General features: G+C 44.2%; 1 protein-coding gene across 1 annotated transcript; it reads left to right on the forward strand.

Annotated features, from left to right (window-relative positions):
• Positions 1-293: 293 nt before the first annotated feature.
• On the forward strand, positions 294-10,398 carry psen1 (presenilin 1). The gene is made up of 11 exons (XM_035167904.2): positions 294-613; positions 2,868-2,956; positions 4,514-4,863; positions 5,161-5,302; positions 5,682-5,749; positions 5,871-6,091; positions 6,944-7,042; positions 7,158-7,250; positions 7,362-7,535; positions 8,111-8,229; positions 8,393-10,398. The coding sequence occupies exons 2-11, from the start codon at positions 2,918-2,920 to the stop codon at positions 8,546-8,548; spliced, it is 1,461 nt and encodes a 486-aa protein (XP_035023795.1). The 5' UTR covers positions 294-613; positions 2,868-2,917; the 3' UTR covers positions 8,549-10,398.
• The last annotated feature ends 5,212 nt before the right edge of the window (positions 10,399-15,610 follow it).

Consider the following 15,610-nt stretch of genomic DNA (forward strand, 5'->3'; position numbering starts at 1 on the left):
GTGGTTTTCTTAATTTGCACGTTTTTTATTAACTATTTGCATGTGTTCCCTTAATTTGCACGTTTTTATTATCTATTTGCATGTGTTCCCTTAATTTGAACGTTTTTTATTATCTATTTGCATGTGTTCTCTTAATTTGAACGTTTTTTAATTATCTATTTGCATGTGTTCCCTTAACTTGCACGTTTTTTAATTATCTATTTGCATGTGTTCTCTTAACTTGAACGTTTTTTATTATCTATTAGCATGTGTTCCCTTAATTTGCAGTGCGTTGATCTCTCTCGGCCACCGTACCCCCGCTCCAGCAGCAGCACCTGAACGCAGCACGGCCACACTTTATTTCCTCACAGATGTGTTTTCAGTCCGTCGTTGGTTTAAAGATCAAAACTGAGTCCGGATGTTGAATTAATTATTTCACCGGATCGTTAACGAGAGAAACGTGAAACACGCGCCGTGGCCGTGAACGCGCCCCGGTGTGCGGCAGTAGAAACCGGAAGTAGTTTCCAGCGGCGGCCGGATGCTCAGTGGACACACAGGAACAACAAAGAGGGGAAAGCACCCGGGTTTCAAACCCTCAACTCACACCCAGCAGCTTCTCTTCAGCTTGTAGCAGGTGAGTTCGTCTCCTCTCTGTCCGGCGGGTTTCTCCAGTTCCCCCCCCTGTTCTCCGAGTGAGTCATGTAGCATTAGCCACCTAGCTCGGCCGCTGCCTCCCGGTGCCGTTAGGACTCTGTGAGCTAACTAGCTGCTGTAGCGGCGCAGCCCCGAGGAACGAGGAGCCCAGTGGGAACTGTTAGCTTCGCGTTAGCCCCAATTGACAAACCACGTTAGCGTCAAGTCTCATTAAACCTTCGCTCGTTCAATCAATTACCAATTAGCCGCGGGTTTCCCTTCGGTCACATGAACGTCACGTCCCCCGCCGGAGTTCGCGTGTTACATGTGACGTCCACAGGTTGGTGTCTAACGGTTCATTTCATTACTATGGTTAGTAGTCATAGTTACTGTTTTTACTTTATACATGGTTTTGATTATATGTTTATCTCAGTTTAATCCTCACAGGGGAGAAGTAGAGTCACACAGGTGAGGATGCAAAGAGGCGAGTCACCGGTAAACCTGCGAGATAGAAACCTACATGGATCATAACTAGTAATAAACACAGTGTAAAGAGAATATGAGGATATATATACAGTGTGAGGAGGATATATACAGTGTGATGATATATACAGTTTGATAATATGTACAGTAAAGAGGATATATAGAGTGTGGATGATGATATATACAGTGTGAGGCTTGATTTCACATTAGCCATTAAATTGCACAATCAGAAATGAATGTTGCTCAGTTAAAGAGTTTACACTTGTAGTTTCAGTGCAGCACAGGTTTGCTGCAAAGTTGCTTTCATATTTTTTGTTATAAATGATGGGTTCATACTCCAGCTTCATATAATGCTCACATGTTGTGATGGAAAGTAAATACACACACACACAGGTTAAAATCGGAGGCACCACATGGTTATTGGTTTCATTGCAGATGTAGAATTCAGGTCGTTCACCTGATTCTGCAGCTGCTGCACATTTCCTTCCTTGTTGATGATCTAATAATATTGTATCTAACAGGGCGGGGCAATAAAACACTATCAATGATCATCACAATATCATTACAAAAGTCCAGTTTAAATTGATATATTGCTTCTTCATTGTGTCAGCAGGTATAACATATTATTGATTAACCTCGGATTTATGACTCTGCTCATAAAGAAGAGTTAAAGCCGTGTCTTCTGTCTTTAAGCTGGTTTCATGAACAGTTGTGATAATTAACGACATCGACTGATGTGAAATTTATATCTTGATATAGTTTTTGGCCACATCACCCAGCCCTGGTGTTTAATAATATATTTACCAGAGGTGCAACTTTTTCTCCAGAATTACTCCTCTTACTTTTGATGCCTAAAATATATTTTGCTTATGATGCATTTGTGCTTTTACAAACTTAAAAATATAAACAAAGGACTTGAAGTGAAGCACTTTTACTGAAATAAAACATGTGTGATTCATGTCACACGGCTCACATGTACTTGTGTTCACTAAATTAGTCCCTGTGATGTATTCTTCTATAACCAGGCTTACATATTAACTTAGGTTTCTTATTAGCTTCCGGTGGCGTGAAAGTTCTCGCTGTGTTAAGAGAAACTGTCGAGCCTCATCCCCCCCCAGTGACCAGAGAATTAAAGAGTTGGCTGGTGAACGGCTGGTGTCTCCTAAAGATTCAGTGTTTTAGTACAGATTTCACTGTCTCTCTCCACTGCAGCTCAGCAAGAGAACACACTGTGAAACACAAAGAAGGGATTTAATGATTCAGAAGAAGAGGTTGTGAAATACCCATTTAATTCATTTACATACAAGACTGAAAACCTGATCATTTGTTTATTTAGAAGGATCCCCATTAGCTCTACCCTAAGACAGAGCTACTTTTAGTGGGGTCCACATTTAAAACATACACACAAATATCAAACATTTAAAACGTACATTACAATACCAATATCAAACATTTGAAACATGCGTTACATTACAAATATCAAAAGTTAAAATACATAAAAATAATGATCATACAATTTTTGATCATGTCTTTAAAAAGTATTTTTGATGAGAATGAGGACTGAGTGAGTTCTGTAGAGTCAGTGTAGACAGCAGGAACGATTACAGTGAATCTTTGGGAATTGAAACAGACTGTGACTTAAAACATTAAAGCACCAATCTGCTCTTTTCTGAATCCAACATCAGTGTAATGTGTTTTTTTATTTACTCAATTGATTTGTGGCCTCTTCAGGGGCCATAAGCTGAATATTGTCCTCTGTTCTCTTTCATCAGGGCACAAGAATTTGGTTTGCATGTGAGGACAAGTGTCTGCCGAGCCAACGATGGTGAACAACATTGAAATGGATATTGAAAACAATATGGTGAGTATGCGAAAATGTCGCAGTTGCGCTCTCAGCGTCGGTGCATTGTGTAATGATTAGCCCACAGTTCAGTTCCTGGCAACAAAGTGTTTCAGTGTCGCGTCACCGTCAGCCCGTCTTAAATTACTTTGGCTTCTTTCATATATGAAGTTGTGAGAAGGAGGAGAAAGGTGTCAGAACAAAGTAGATACATGAATGTAAGAGTTCTGTCTCTGCTCTCACTAAATAAAGGTGTGGCCTCTGGTACATTCAAGGGGTCAAAGTACTTTTACTGTCACAGTCTGCTCAGCAATTCTTGTTTTGTGTTTACACAATAACAGTTGTGTATGTACAGTACAACAATATCTGTGTGTGGTGGTGGTGGTGGTGGTGGGGGGTCTCAAATAGGTCATTCAGGTCAATATGAGGCTATAAAGGACGTTTAACACATTTTGTTTTCCTGTCACAGAATCACTGCACCTCAACAAACGGTCAACTTACACTGATCCAGTAAAGTAGTCCGTGTGTGTTGTGCCCTTGTTCCGAACATTGGCCTTATTCCCAGCACCGAGCTACAATGCGGCAAACCACACAGTGAGGTCACTTTGTACAACAGCCTGTTTATCAGAGCTGTGGCAGCTTTCACTAGTCCGATCAGTCCCCAGAGATGCCTCCTGTTTTCATTTCTCTGAACCCGAAAAGATCGCTTCGTGTCTCGACTCGCCTGCCGGCCCTGAGAGTTTCAGGTCACACAGTCTCCTTGAATTTTCTCTTTATCCGGTTCCTGACTGAACAGATCCTCGGGGTGGGCGGGAACGAGCGCAGTGTTGCTATCTGGGAACTGGTGTAGTGAGTGTAAATGTGCCAGTTGAGCTCTGATCCGCTAACACAGACGACCCGAAAGCAGCTGCCAACAAAAACTGTTCCAGCTAAAACTGGAAGTCCCCAATTAAACCACATTTAAATTCACTAGATCCACGCTTTTATTTGCATTTGCACCAAATTGCACACACTCAAAAATATCCACCCCCCCCTAAAACGCCTGATTATTTTCATCAAGATCAATGAGTTATTCTCTGAGGATGCAAATGTTGGAAAAAAAAGCCAATAGATCTTTAAGTTTAAGAAAGTGTAAACAAAAATATTCCTGGATCTGCGCCCTGATCCGGATCCGCACCCTGAACATAACCAAATCCATCCGGTAGTTTTGCGTCATCTTGCTGACTAACTGACAGACAAACAAACGAACGCCACCTCCTTGTCAGAGGGTAAAAATTATGCTCTTGTTCAGATACAATACAAGAATCTTACTGTCTCAGCCCATCAGGACGTCCCAGAAGTCTTCGTAGTTATTGGACCACACCTAGAGGAAATACTTGGTCAACAGGCTTGATCTTGTTGATTCTGAAAAATTCCTGGTGTTATTTTTGCTATGCTTAATCTACACTCTCATAATTATCTGTAAATATATATATTTAGCTTTGTATGTGTTTATATAATTATAGAAATACCCTTTAAACTGTCACTACACCAGTATTGCATGAATTCCTCTTAAAGAACGGCTCCCTCGATCCACAGGACCAACAGGAGTCCAGTGCGCCTCCTGAACCCGCCCAGCAGCCACAAGAGGGCGCGGTGACCAGAGCGCGGTCCAGGGGAAGTTCAGGAGCTGAGGGGGGAGGCGGCGATGGCGGCGGAGGAGGCGGTGCAGGTGGCAACGGCAGCGGGCCGGAGCAGAACGGACAACCTCCCGCCGCTCGACCCCCGCGCGTGATGGAGAGCGAGGAGGACGAGGACGAGGAGTTGACCTTGAAGTACGGGGCCAAACACGTCATCATGCTGTTCGTTCCCGTCACCCTCTGCATGGTGGTTGTCGTGGCAACCATCAAGTCCGTCAGCTTCTACACCCAGAATGACGGACAGAGACTGTAAGTGATGCTGGATGCTGATAGGCTGGGAAAGAATGTGGCACTTGTTCCATACTCACATGGTGTTGTAATGAAAATACAATACAGCTGCAGCGCCACTAGGTGGAGTTAATGCAACATAGACTGTATCTGTCCTACATAGTTTGAATACCAGGACATCAGTGTTATTGCATAAGATCTTAAAACATTATATGTCTTTACCTCTTATCCAGAGTCATTCAAATCTAAACGACCACAGTGAAAACAGCTACAGACAAATACAGTTTTTTTCATCGTTCTTTGAAATGTCCCCCTCAGGATCTACACGCCGTTTCCTGAAGACACCGACACGGTGGGACAGCGAGCGCTCAACTCCATCCTGAACGCCACCATCATGATCACTGTGATCATCGTGATGACGCTGGTGCTGGTGCTGTTATACAAGTACCGCTGCTACAAGGTACAACTTCAGCTCCCGTTAAAATGGCTGCATTACATTTAGATGTTGAAGAGGTGTGTGAGTTGCTCTGCACCAAAACCAATAGAATAGTGAAGAAAATGTTTATGAAGCACTTTCTGTAAAGCTGCACATTCCTGTGGAGGTTTATCATGTAAATTAAGTTTAAAATAACCTGCTTGAGTTTCGTCTAATGTTTAATGGTTTAAACCTTTAAACCGTTTAAACTCCGGTTCAAGCCACTCACTCTGAGCAGCAGACAGGTGGGGCTGAGCACTTCAGGACAATGAGCCACCCACCTGGTCGTCTTGGTAGTTTTAAAAACAAACACGAGAAGCACATTTTTGCAAGTTGAAACATTCCCATGACTTCTCCTCCACAGGTGATCCAAGGCTGGCTCTTCCTCTCCTCTCTCCTCCTGCTCTTCTTCTTCTCCTACATCTACCTCAAGTAAGCCCCCCGCCCCGAGCCTTTGATCTTTCATAGATTCTCGTGTCACGTCGTCACTTCTTGACGATGATCGATGGAGCCTCTCCAGGTATTTTCACCCTGTCTCTGCTTTGTCCAACAGAGAGGTTTTCAAGACCTACAATGTGGCCATGGACTATTTCACCCTGGCGATAATCATTTGGAACTTCGGAGTGGTGGGCATGATCTGCATTCACTGGAAAGGACCTCTGAGGCTTCAGCAGGCCTACCTCATCATGATCAGCGCCCTCATGGCCCTGGTTTTCATCAAGTACCTGCCAGAGTGGACCGCCTGGCTTATATTAGCTGTCATCTCAGTCTACGGTAAATCCTGTCCTCTCCTCCTTGCTCTGACCTTTGTGCTTTTAAGGAAGAAATACGTCTTTAATCAACTGCTTGAAGATGTTTTTGTGCTGCAGCGTTCGGTCATCTGCTTCCTTTTAGTGCGTGAAGACAAAGGGAAAACTAAACATGTGCAATCTGACTTTCTTTCTAAAATACAGAATCATTTTTTGTAACACAAGTAAAGAGATAAACTTTTTAGCAACTTTTTAGCCTTTTCAAAATCGTAAAAACCAAAAACATCTGAACCAAAGACTAGTTTATCAAAAAGTCAAATGCAACAACTCCAGTAGGATCTCATTTATTGTAAGGATTTGTTTTTCTTTCCAGCTGCATGTGTAAATGAAATAAAGAGGTGGTGTGATGAAAGTAAACACGTGTGTGTCAAGCCCTGAAGCCTTTGCCCAAACGCGTTAAGCAAATGTGTGATGAAAGACCAATCTACCAGGAAAGGAAGTTGGACTCAAATCAGCTGCTTGACCAATTTCTCTTAAGCTTCCCTCTTGCTGAAGAGTTGATTGGTCAAAACAGTGGGTTGTGGACAATAATGATTGTGGCTAATTGACTTTAGTTGCCGTAGCAGATTGGTGCTTTCGATTAAATAACAATCACTTAGTCATTTTGTATGTTGAAATTGTTTTGTGTGGCTAAATCAAATACTCCAAACTTCATTGTAGAGTCAAATGCACTCATCGTTACTTGTAGACCAGCTCTCCACTCAGTCAGAGCCAGTTTGGCCTCCTGGTCTCACAGATGTCCGGCTGATGTGTTCTCAGCTTTTCAAAGTGTCCTCTGCTTATTGGCCTCTGGCCTCTGTCTTCTCTCCTCTCACAGATCTGTTAGCGGTGCTCTGTCCCAAAGGGCCCCTGAGGATCCTGGTGGAGACGGCTCAGGAGAGGAACGAGCCCATCTTCCCAGCGCTCATCTATTCTTGTAAGACTGACTCTGACCATCCAAGACAAGCTGTTTAACATGTGTTATTCCTCTTTGGCTCTTCTTGTAAAACAAACCTTAAACCGACAGTTTGACTCGCTCTCTTCTTCCCCAGCTACAATGGTGTGGCTCGTCAACATGGCTGACACAGACGGGCCGAAGAGGAACTCGACAGAAGCCGCTTCGCCGCAACAAGTCCCTCAAGAAGGTGAGTGGGGGGGGGGGTGTCAAAGTGTTTATTTTTTCGCAGGCTCCAACCTGTGGCTGGATGTTCTCCTCACGATTGTTGTTTAGTCTAACTGATAACACTCGTCTGCAGCCGTGGCGTCTCCCGGCCCCTCCAGCCCGTCACAGGACGACGGCGGCTTCACTTCAAACTGGGTCAACCAGCAGGAGCACCAGCTGGGACCGCTCCAGTCCACAGACGACACCAGGCGGGAGGTCCAGGAGATGCCCTCTGAGCGTCCTCCCGTTGACGACGACGACGAGGAGAGTGAGTGCTGACAGCAGAACCGTTTATATCCAAACACAGATGCACAGTGTTGATTCAACCATGTGATTATCCACAGGGTCTTAAAAAGCCTAAATTCAATAAACTGACTTAAATATGTTACAATATTAGTTTCTAGGATTTAAATACTGTAGATTTGAGTTGTGTTCAAACCCAGATGATCTGCCGGCCTCCTCCTCACTGTGATCATCATCTCTCTGTTCCCTCTTCGCCAAACACACTAAACATTTCCAGAATGTTTTTTATGTTTTCTCGTTTCTGTGAAATTGGTGTTTGTGAATGCGACTCCATGTTTTCTGGCCGTGGACTGTTTTTAGTCGCAGCAGATTAGGACACGATTATTCATGGCAATTGCTAGGTTTCATGTCTGTACTATTTGAGGGCCGGCGCTCTTTTCTAACCTACAGCTTCAGTAAGTACGGGGTCGGCGCTCTCGTTTGTACAGTAATTACAGCTGAGAAAAAAGATTTCTATAGGGGTTGGAGGGCGTGGGGCCGGAGCAACTCTTGTGTTTGAATTAACTCCACCCTGAATGTGGTGTCGTCCCGTGTTCTCAGGGGGCGTCAAGCTCGGGCTCGGAGACTTCATCTTCTACAGCATGCTGGTGGGAAAGGCCTCGGCCGCAGCCAGCGGCGACTGGAACACCACGCTCGCCTGCTTTGTCGCCATCCTCATTGTGAGTGACCACAGCTGCTTATTTCGGTGTCAAGTCCCCAAAACCTCATCTCTGTCTCTCAGCGCAACATCCAACCCCCACGTTATGTGAACCGTAAACAGAGCTGAGGGTGTTTGGTACACAAGCACTCATTGTGTTATTTCCTGTTTTATTCTGTCTGCAGGGCCTCTGTCTGACCCTGCTCCTCCTCGCCATCTTCAAGAAGGCGCTCCCCGCTCTGCCCATCTCCATCTTCTTCGGCCTGGTCTTCTACTTTGCCACCGACAACCTGGTACGGCCCTTCATGGACAAGCTGGCGCTACACCAGTTCTACGTTTAGCAGGACGCTGGCCTGATAACCCTCACCTACATAGCTCTCTGGCCAACAACACGAGAGCGGTCCCTTCACAGCCGGGGAACAAAGGATGATGCAGGGGCCCCTCCCGCCCCCACGTCCCCTCCTAAGAACTCATGATGATGGGACACATGTAGTTTTTGCTCTGCCTTTCTTTCTGGCGCCAAGAGAGGGTTTTCCCCACAGCAGCTGTTCTTAGATATTTTATGTCTGTTTTAAACCAAGAAGTGACATTTCTGGCTCGACTTGGGACGTCATCTCTCGATCACCGGTCTCAGGCACAAAGTTAGTGAGAGGATTTTACCTTTATTTATCCAGGGAAGCTTCTCAAGAGCTCGTCTGCGTCTTTTTCCTGCAGCGCCCTGCTTCACCTTCTCACACACACACACATCTGGGAGCTTCCCAGTACAACCACTCTAGCTGGGGCTCAGCAGGAGGTGCCTTGCTCATGGACACCTAGGCGCGGTAGCTGTTGAGCAGAAGGAGGTGATTCTCTGGATCGAATCTTCCCGTAAACATCTTCCTCACCTCCAATCCGTTTACATGACCCCCCCCGCCCCCCCGTGATTAACCGAAGATTTGAAAAGCCTTCATCACACCAATGGACACTCAACAATGATAGGTGTTGTAGATCGGTTGGTAAATGTGTAGTTTGATTCCGTGTGAGCTGTCCGTCACCGGAGCGTGCTTTCCTCACCGCTGTTCAGAATGGTTAAGACCCTTTTCTTCACTCTAGACACAAACTAAAGCTCTGACGCCCGAGCGACTTGCACCCAGAAAGATTTGCACTGAACAGGATGTTTTGAACATGAGGATCTTTCGCATGTGGGAAAGTGGTGGTGAAAAAAATGTAAATCCAGAAATTTGAGTGTTGTTGTGACACTGAAGCTGATTTCACCGTGTTCTCGGACCTTAACTCTGACCTTAAATCACTTTTTGAATTCACAGCCTGCATAGGAAGTAAAGTTCACACACACACTCACACCTGAGACCTGCCTGCCATGTTAGCCATGTGCTGTGGGCCACTGAGCAGTTCTGCTGGAGCAGTTGGCGGTTCAGTGCCTTGCTCAAGGGCATTTCAGTAGTCGTAGTCGTCGTCGTCGTTATTGTGGGACAGAAATGTGCTTTTCATTCTCTACCCTGACTGAGATGTCATTTGTTTTTTATTTAAACACGTCCAGGGATTGTAACCTGTGATCATCTGGTCACAACCTCTGAACCTTGAGGCTACAGCCGCCGTCATGACGCTCGCCTGGTGCTGTCTCGAACTATGCTACATCAAATTAAATCATTTCATCTATACACAGACATCGTTTTTTCAAGATATGCAGAAGAGACATTTTGTACTTTTTGAAACGGGGGGGGGTGGATGTTAGCAGGGACGCAAAATGGGACAAAAATTGTGAAAGAAATATTGAAAAACAAATGAGGGAGCAATAGATGTAGCTCAATTTGATACATGAATTTGAGGAACATTTAGGAAAATATGATCCTAATTGACCGTTTTAATCAAATGGAAAAACCAAAAAAGTAAGAAAGTAATGTTCTGGTATGAAACATTGAGATGTGTATGAACCTGCGGCGTCTCGTACACGAGATGAGGCTGAGCTGCGGAGTGAAGATGAGCTGCACCGGTCGCTCGTCTGATGTTGGACTCGAGTCTCGTGTTTGCCGAGAAAAGAAATAACATTTGTTTCCTCCTACTTGTTGTCGGGGAATATGTCGGGTGACTGGCTCTTTTTTTTTTTCTTCTGTCCTTCACATGCATATGTGTGTTATGCAAGGTTATTCAATTCTGATTTTGTTCTTTTTTTAATAAACAATAAAACTTAAAATAGTTCCTTTTTTGTTTATTGTTGCACCCACACACCAAATGTGTTTTTCCCAGTGTCGTGCACTGCAGCACTTACAGTGGTTATGTGTGAAATCATAGTCTTGGTTTTGGGTTTTGGTTTCATCTTCCGTGACAAGTAGTGACTGTGCTTGTGGTCGGCTGTGTTAGATGCTTTGAGAGCAGAGTCCCCCCCCCGCACTGTTCATCCATCCTTTATCTGTACCACTTATCAAGGGTCAGGGGTGAAGCTGGAGCCCGATCCCTTCTCACTGTCTGCCGTCCTTTAGATTAACTTAGATGGACCAAGTTTCCATCTTTGTTAAATCAAAACGTTTCAAATGGTTTCTACATCCACATTATTATCAATCAGCTGATAGATCCATGAGGACAGACGGGATTAATCGTCAATCATCTGCTCAGAGCGATCAACAGTTAATGAATTACACAATGGAAATGATCAAAAATACAAAAACATACATCTATGCTAAATATTTTAATAGCGTCAAAGTACTGGGACACTTTTCTTTTTATCCTTAAAACTCAGGATATCTTGACTTCCCTTTTGTTTCAGTTTTGTCCATTCCTTTTTTTTAATTCTGTATCTCATAAATCCATCTTTATGTGCAGGATTAAATCACAGGAGCACTGTTATTAAATCACTCGTAGAATGATAAGCTGCTGGGAAACAGGAGACATCGATAATGCTCTTCCAAATTCCTGAATTCTCTGTCATGTCTTTCCAATGCATATGTATTTGTCGTTTAAGCATCTTCACGCTGGTTGAGAATCGTAATGTTGAAGTTGTTTATCTGTTTTATGTCAGGTTATAACAAATCATATTTAAATATCAATTATATTTAATATTTGATTACTGAACTTGAGTAAGTGCTCAAACTTCTCTGCAAACTAGATATAAAGCACAAAACAGCAGATAAAGCTCAATGACGTTGTTAAACTGTTTCCTGTTGTTATTGTCCCCCTCTGCTCAGGAGGTCAAAGGTCAAGCCCAACACTGTTTCATAATTTCACACAATGACAAAACGCTCTCGTCTCTCACGCTTCATCTGCACAGATTTCCACTGAGCGAACCGGCCCCGGAATTGACGCAGAGCATCTCTGCAGACGGTGGGAACAATGTGAAAATTCCTCTGCATGCTGATCCACTGGCATCCCGCGCTCGCCGTCCCCCGATGCCAACTGGCTGACGGGGCGCGTTTGGCACGCCGCCCGGAGCGCTGGATGCATTAGCTGTCACCATGGAGACTGTTAAGGCCGTGCTCGCTGGCAGGGACAGTGGAACAGTGTGGCAGTTTACCCAGGATGCTTAGCCTCAGACTGAGGCCCTCAGGAAGGCCTCATCCTGGCATGTGAGTCCTGCAGCTCAGCTGGCCAACGACCACAGAGCTAATTCCATAAGGCCTCTGCTGCATCGGCTCCAGACACCTGCTCTGCTCAGATTATGTTGCTCTTGAAACTGTTTGGCAGCTTTTTCCAGATAAGATTAACACATCAAACCTGTTTTTCCCAAATACTGAAGAACTCCCATCGACAGAAGTGTGAATCCTCTGTCTCTGTTTCGTTTGAGACGTTGGATCAGATGTCGTATTACTTTGTAGATCTTTAAGCTTATTTGCTGACAACTTGATGAGACTACAGAGTGATCTGAGGTCAGCTGTCAATCACTGTCATCCTCCGTATGGTGTGGATTTATGCAGGAGACGACGTGTGTCACACCTGTGTGCGTTGGAGGTTTCCCAGGATAGCTCTGCTAAAGGGATTACTGCGCAGGGAGGGACGTCTGCTCCATGTGAGAGATGTGAGGAATTGAGGATTAGACTTAAATAATCGCTCCAGACAGGAAACAAGCGCAGACGCTCAACATCACAGGAGAAAGGAGACGCAGCTCGGACAGAAAGAAAGAGAAACTGCCAAAGAAGATGTCCAAGGACCAGCTGGAGAGCCTGGTGAAGCGCATGGAGGAGACGCTCTCCGAGATGGAGCAGCTGAAGCTTCACTGTGGGAAGCAGAGCGAGGAGCTGAGCCAGCTCGTGGTGGAGCTCCGCCGGGAGAACCAGGAGCTGGTGGAGAAGTACAACCAGCTCGCCGCGGAGATGAAGGAGGCCAAGGAGGTCATAGACCAGCTACAGGACACGAAATATGCCTTTAATGCAAAGGAGAGGCAGGCGCAGAAGCTCAGCCGCCATCTCTGAAGGCCACAGGGGAGCAGGTGGAGGGGACCTGGTTTTGCAGATGATAAAAGTTGAAGACGTGTAAAGACTGGGAGGGAATGGAAGCTAAACCGAGCTGTTCTCTGTAACGTATAGAAAGGGTGTGTTTTTTGTCTCCATGTGTGTACATAAAGTTTAGTAATTTGAATGTTAACCTCCTGTGGTGTAGGGCTCTTTTTAAATCCACGGCTTAACGAGCAGGAATCCTGGAGGTCTCGGAGAAATGTGGAAAGTGTGGAATCCGTCTGAAAAGGGGGGTTTCGAAAAGGGGGTGAAGATTTCACAGAAAGAAATTGTGCTCATTTGGTTTCTATAATTAAAACAACAACATGCCTGGAAGCCGGGCTGTAAAACCTGTAAAGATTTTATTTGATAGCAGCCACTGGATGCTACTTTTAGTTGTTCGCTGAGCAGAAGAAGTGGGTGGTCACATATTTTTGTACTTTGTAGAAGTCAAGGTGCTAAAAATACCTGATTATCCCTCCAGGCCGTCGACCTTGTGAGGTGTGAAGCTCCAAGGTGCCTCCCACCGCACTGGGTCTCAGTCCATGGGCCTTTTTCACAGCAGACATAGGAGGGTGTTAACTATACTTCAGCCAGCCACCAGGGGGCGATAAAGATGCTTTGGCTTCACTTTGTGGGAGCGGCCATGTCGTCCATCTTGTTGTTCAAATGTCTGAAAGTGAAAATCACCAGAGTTGAAGATGTTCTGTGTTCATCGTGTTCTCTGTAATTTCTCCCTGTGGTGTTTATAAGACATGTTGAGGCCATTAGAACTACACGTGGGGTTTAACCGGGTTTTATTGACCCTGAAACCCAAATTAAAAAAGCTTATTGAAACTGAATGCTTTCTCAAATCTGTGTGGGTTTTACTTTATAGAAAACGAGGGGCAGCACCTCTGTCATGAAGGAAAACTGGGTCACCAACAACACATGGTCTCCTCCTGCAGGGCGTGGGGACGTGAACCCAGAATTTAACGTCTGTCAGATTTGGTTACAGACAAAGACACATTTGAAAATGAAAGGCAGAACCATGTTTCCTTAAATTCTATGATTGAGACCCCATGTCACTGACTTTCTGCCAAAAGCCTCATAATTTGAGAGTTTGTTCATTGAAATGAGAGGAGGGGTCACTTTGTCCTGGGCCCCCAGGGTCCTTTCAATATTCTCTTGTTTAAAACAAGAGTTTGATGTCAAATGAAAGTGATGGAGGCCAATTCAGCAGCTGTTCTGGAGCATTTGATCGGATCACGTCCCACATCTGGCTCTTGGAATGACGGCACCTGGGCAGTTCGCCACATCTGGGCCATAACACAGCCATAACGCATGTAAACCAAAGGTGGTGTGAATTTGTGTTGTGCCATTCGGGAGATATTCATCATTTACCACATGGGCCATCAGTATAATTTACATTTTTCTTAGAAACTTAGAAAATGTTAAATCCTGCTTACAAATGGATTCATCAACAATAATAATATAATATGTAATAAAACACTCACAGGGGTCATGTATCTGCTATGGTAATACTTTTACTTTTAGATATAAATACTTCAGTTCTTTTTGCAGTAGAAACATTAATTCAGGACTTTCACATGCACCAGTGTATTTTTACTGTGCGACGCTTTTACCCTCAGCATCACACGTCTCTTTATAGGATCCTCGTGTACTGTACAGAAAACATACGTTGTTAAAAAACTGTACATGTGCTTCAAACCACAGCTGGATTATACTGCTCCAGATGTACATTATATACTATTTTGGAGCTATACATATCCCAGATGGCAAAAATGTACGTTCTCAATGAAAAGGTTGAGCTGGAAATGGAGGTGGAAGCTTCATTTCTGGTTGATGGTCCACTGGGATTATGTCGAGTTTCTCCTGGCACGACGCCGAGTGGACACAGAGGTCGTGGTTACCTGTACACATGTGTTATGTTATGTTATGTCATATTTATGCTCATGTGAGTCATTCGGTTAAACTTAAACTTGTAGACAAACAAACGTGTTAACGTTGTTTTGTCTGTTTGGTGAATGATGCGTGTGAAAAGTCTGGAGCCCGCCACGATGCTCCGGCGGCTTCCACACTCTGAATGACTCCCAGACTCAAAGTCAACACAAGTGCACATTACACCCTGATGTATTTTTACATGAGCCCACAATTACATAATATCAGCAGTTCTGGGTGTTTGTTTTTAGATGTCATTGGCACGTTCTGAAAAACCTCAACCCCCCCCAAACACAGAAGAGAGGAGAGGGGAGGGCTCGAAAAGACGGGAACCATATATGTTTAAACACAGCTTTGGAAGCGGCAGTGGTGGTTTCCTCTTTAAAACCCGAAAATAATCACTTCTGTCCGTCGTTTTCCTGCAATCAGAACATGTTCAACGTGATATAGCAATTAAATAGTCAAACTCTTCTCAGGGACTTTTGTTTAAATCAAGATTAGTCTTTTGAATTATTGACAAGAGAAAATTAAACATCGGCTTAGGGACTGTTTTAGTTTGTTTGTGTGTGTGTGAGAGTTTTTAACCTCTAACGTAATGTTTGGGCTCCAGAAGAATGTGGACCTCAAAAAACACACTTCACAAAGTTTTATTATTTTGTGCAGATATTCATAGTCCTCAGAGGATGAGTCCCACTGACTTTGTGTTTTATATGGATGAGATTTTCTTTGTTGAAATGTTAATTCATTCAATTAACTATTGAATAGATTGCTGTGAAATATGATTCAGGATTTTATGGTCCTGAATTATAGCTAAAGTCTTGTCAGGTCAGAATTATACTTTGTTCAATCCTCTGACCAAACGTTAGAATTTATTTAAAAGCCCTAAAGTGTCAAAGGAAAACAGAGCAGCTTGAAGTTCTGAGAGAAGGAAACACAAGCTGTTACGTATCATCTCTGACAGGCAACATGGCGACTGTGAGGAGAATTAAAGTAGTGACAGAAAGGTTTCGCGCTTTTTCGAGATAAACGGTTATTTTTGTA

Source organism: Hippoglossus stenolepis, chromosome 10, assembly GCF_022539355.2.
Source record: "Hippoglossus stenolepis isolate QCI-W04-F060 chromosome 10, HSTE1.2, whole genome shotgun sequence".
Classification (NCBI taxonomy): Eukaryota; Metazoa; Chordata; class Actinopteri; order Pleuronectiformes; family Pleuronectidae; genus Hippoglossus; species Hippoglossus stenolepis.

Excerpts from the sequence above, each read along its gene's own strand:
- psen1 (XM_035167904.2), top strand. The coding sequence starts at position 2,918 with ATGGTGAACAACATTGAAATGGATATTGAAAACAATATG. Across the intron at positions 5,303-5,681 it reads ACAAGTACCGCTGCTACAAG|GTGATCCAAGGCTGGCTCTT; the intron begins GTACAACTTCAG and ends TCTCCTCCACAG. Across the intron at positions 7,536-8,110 it reads TGACGACGACGACGAGGAGA|GGGGCGTCAAGCTCGGGCTC; the intron begins GTGAGTGCTGAC and ends CCGTGTTCTCAG.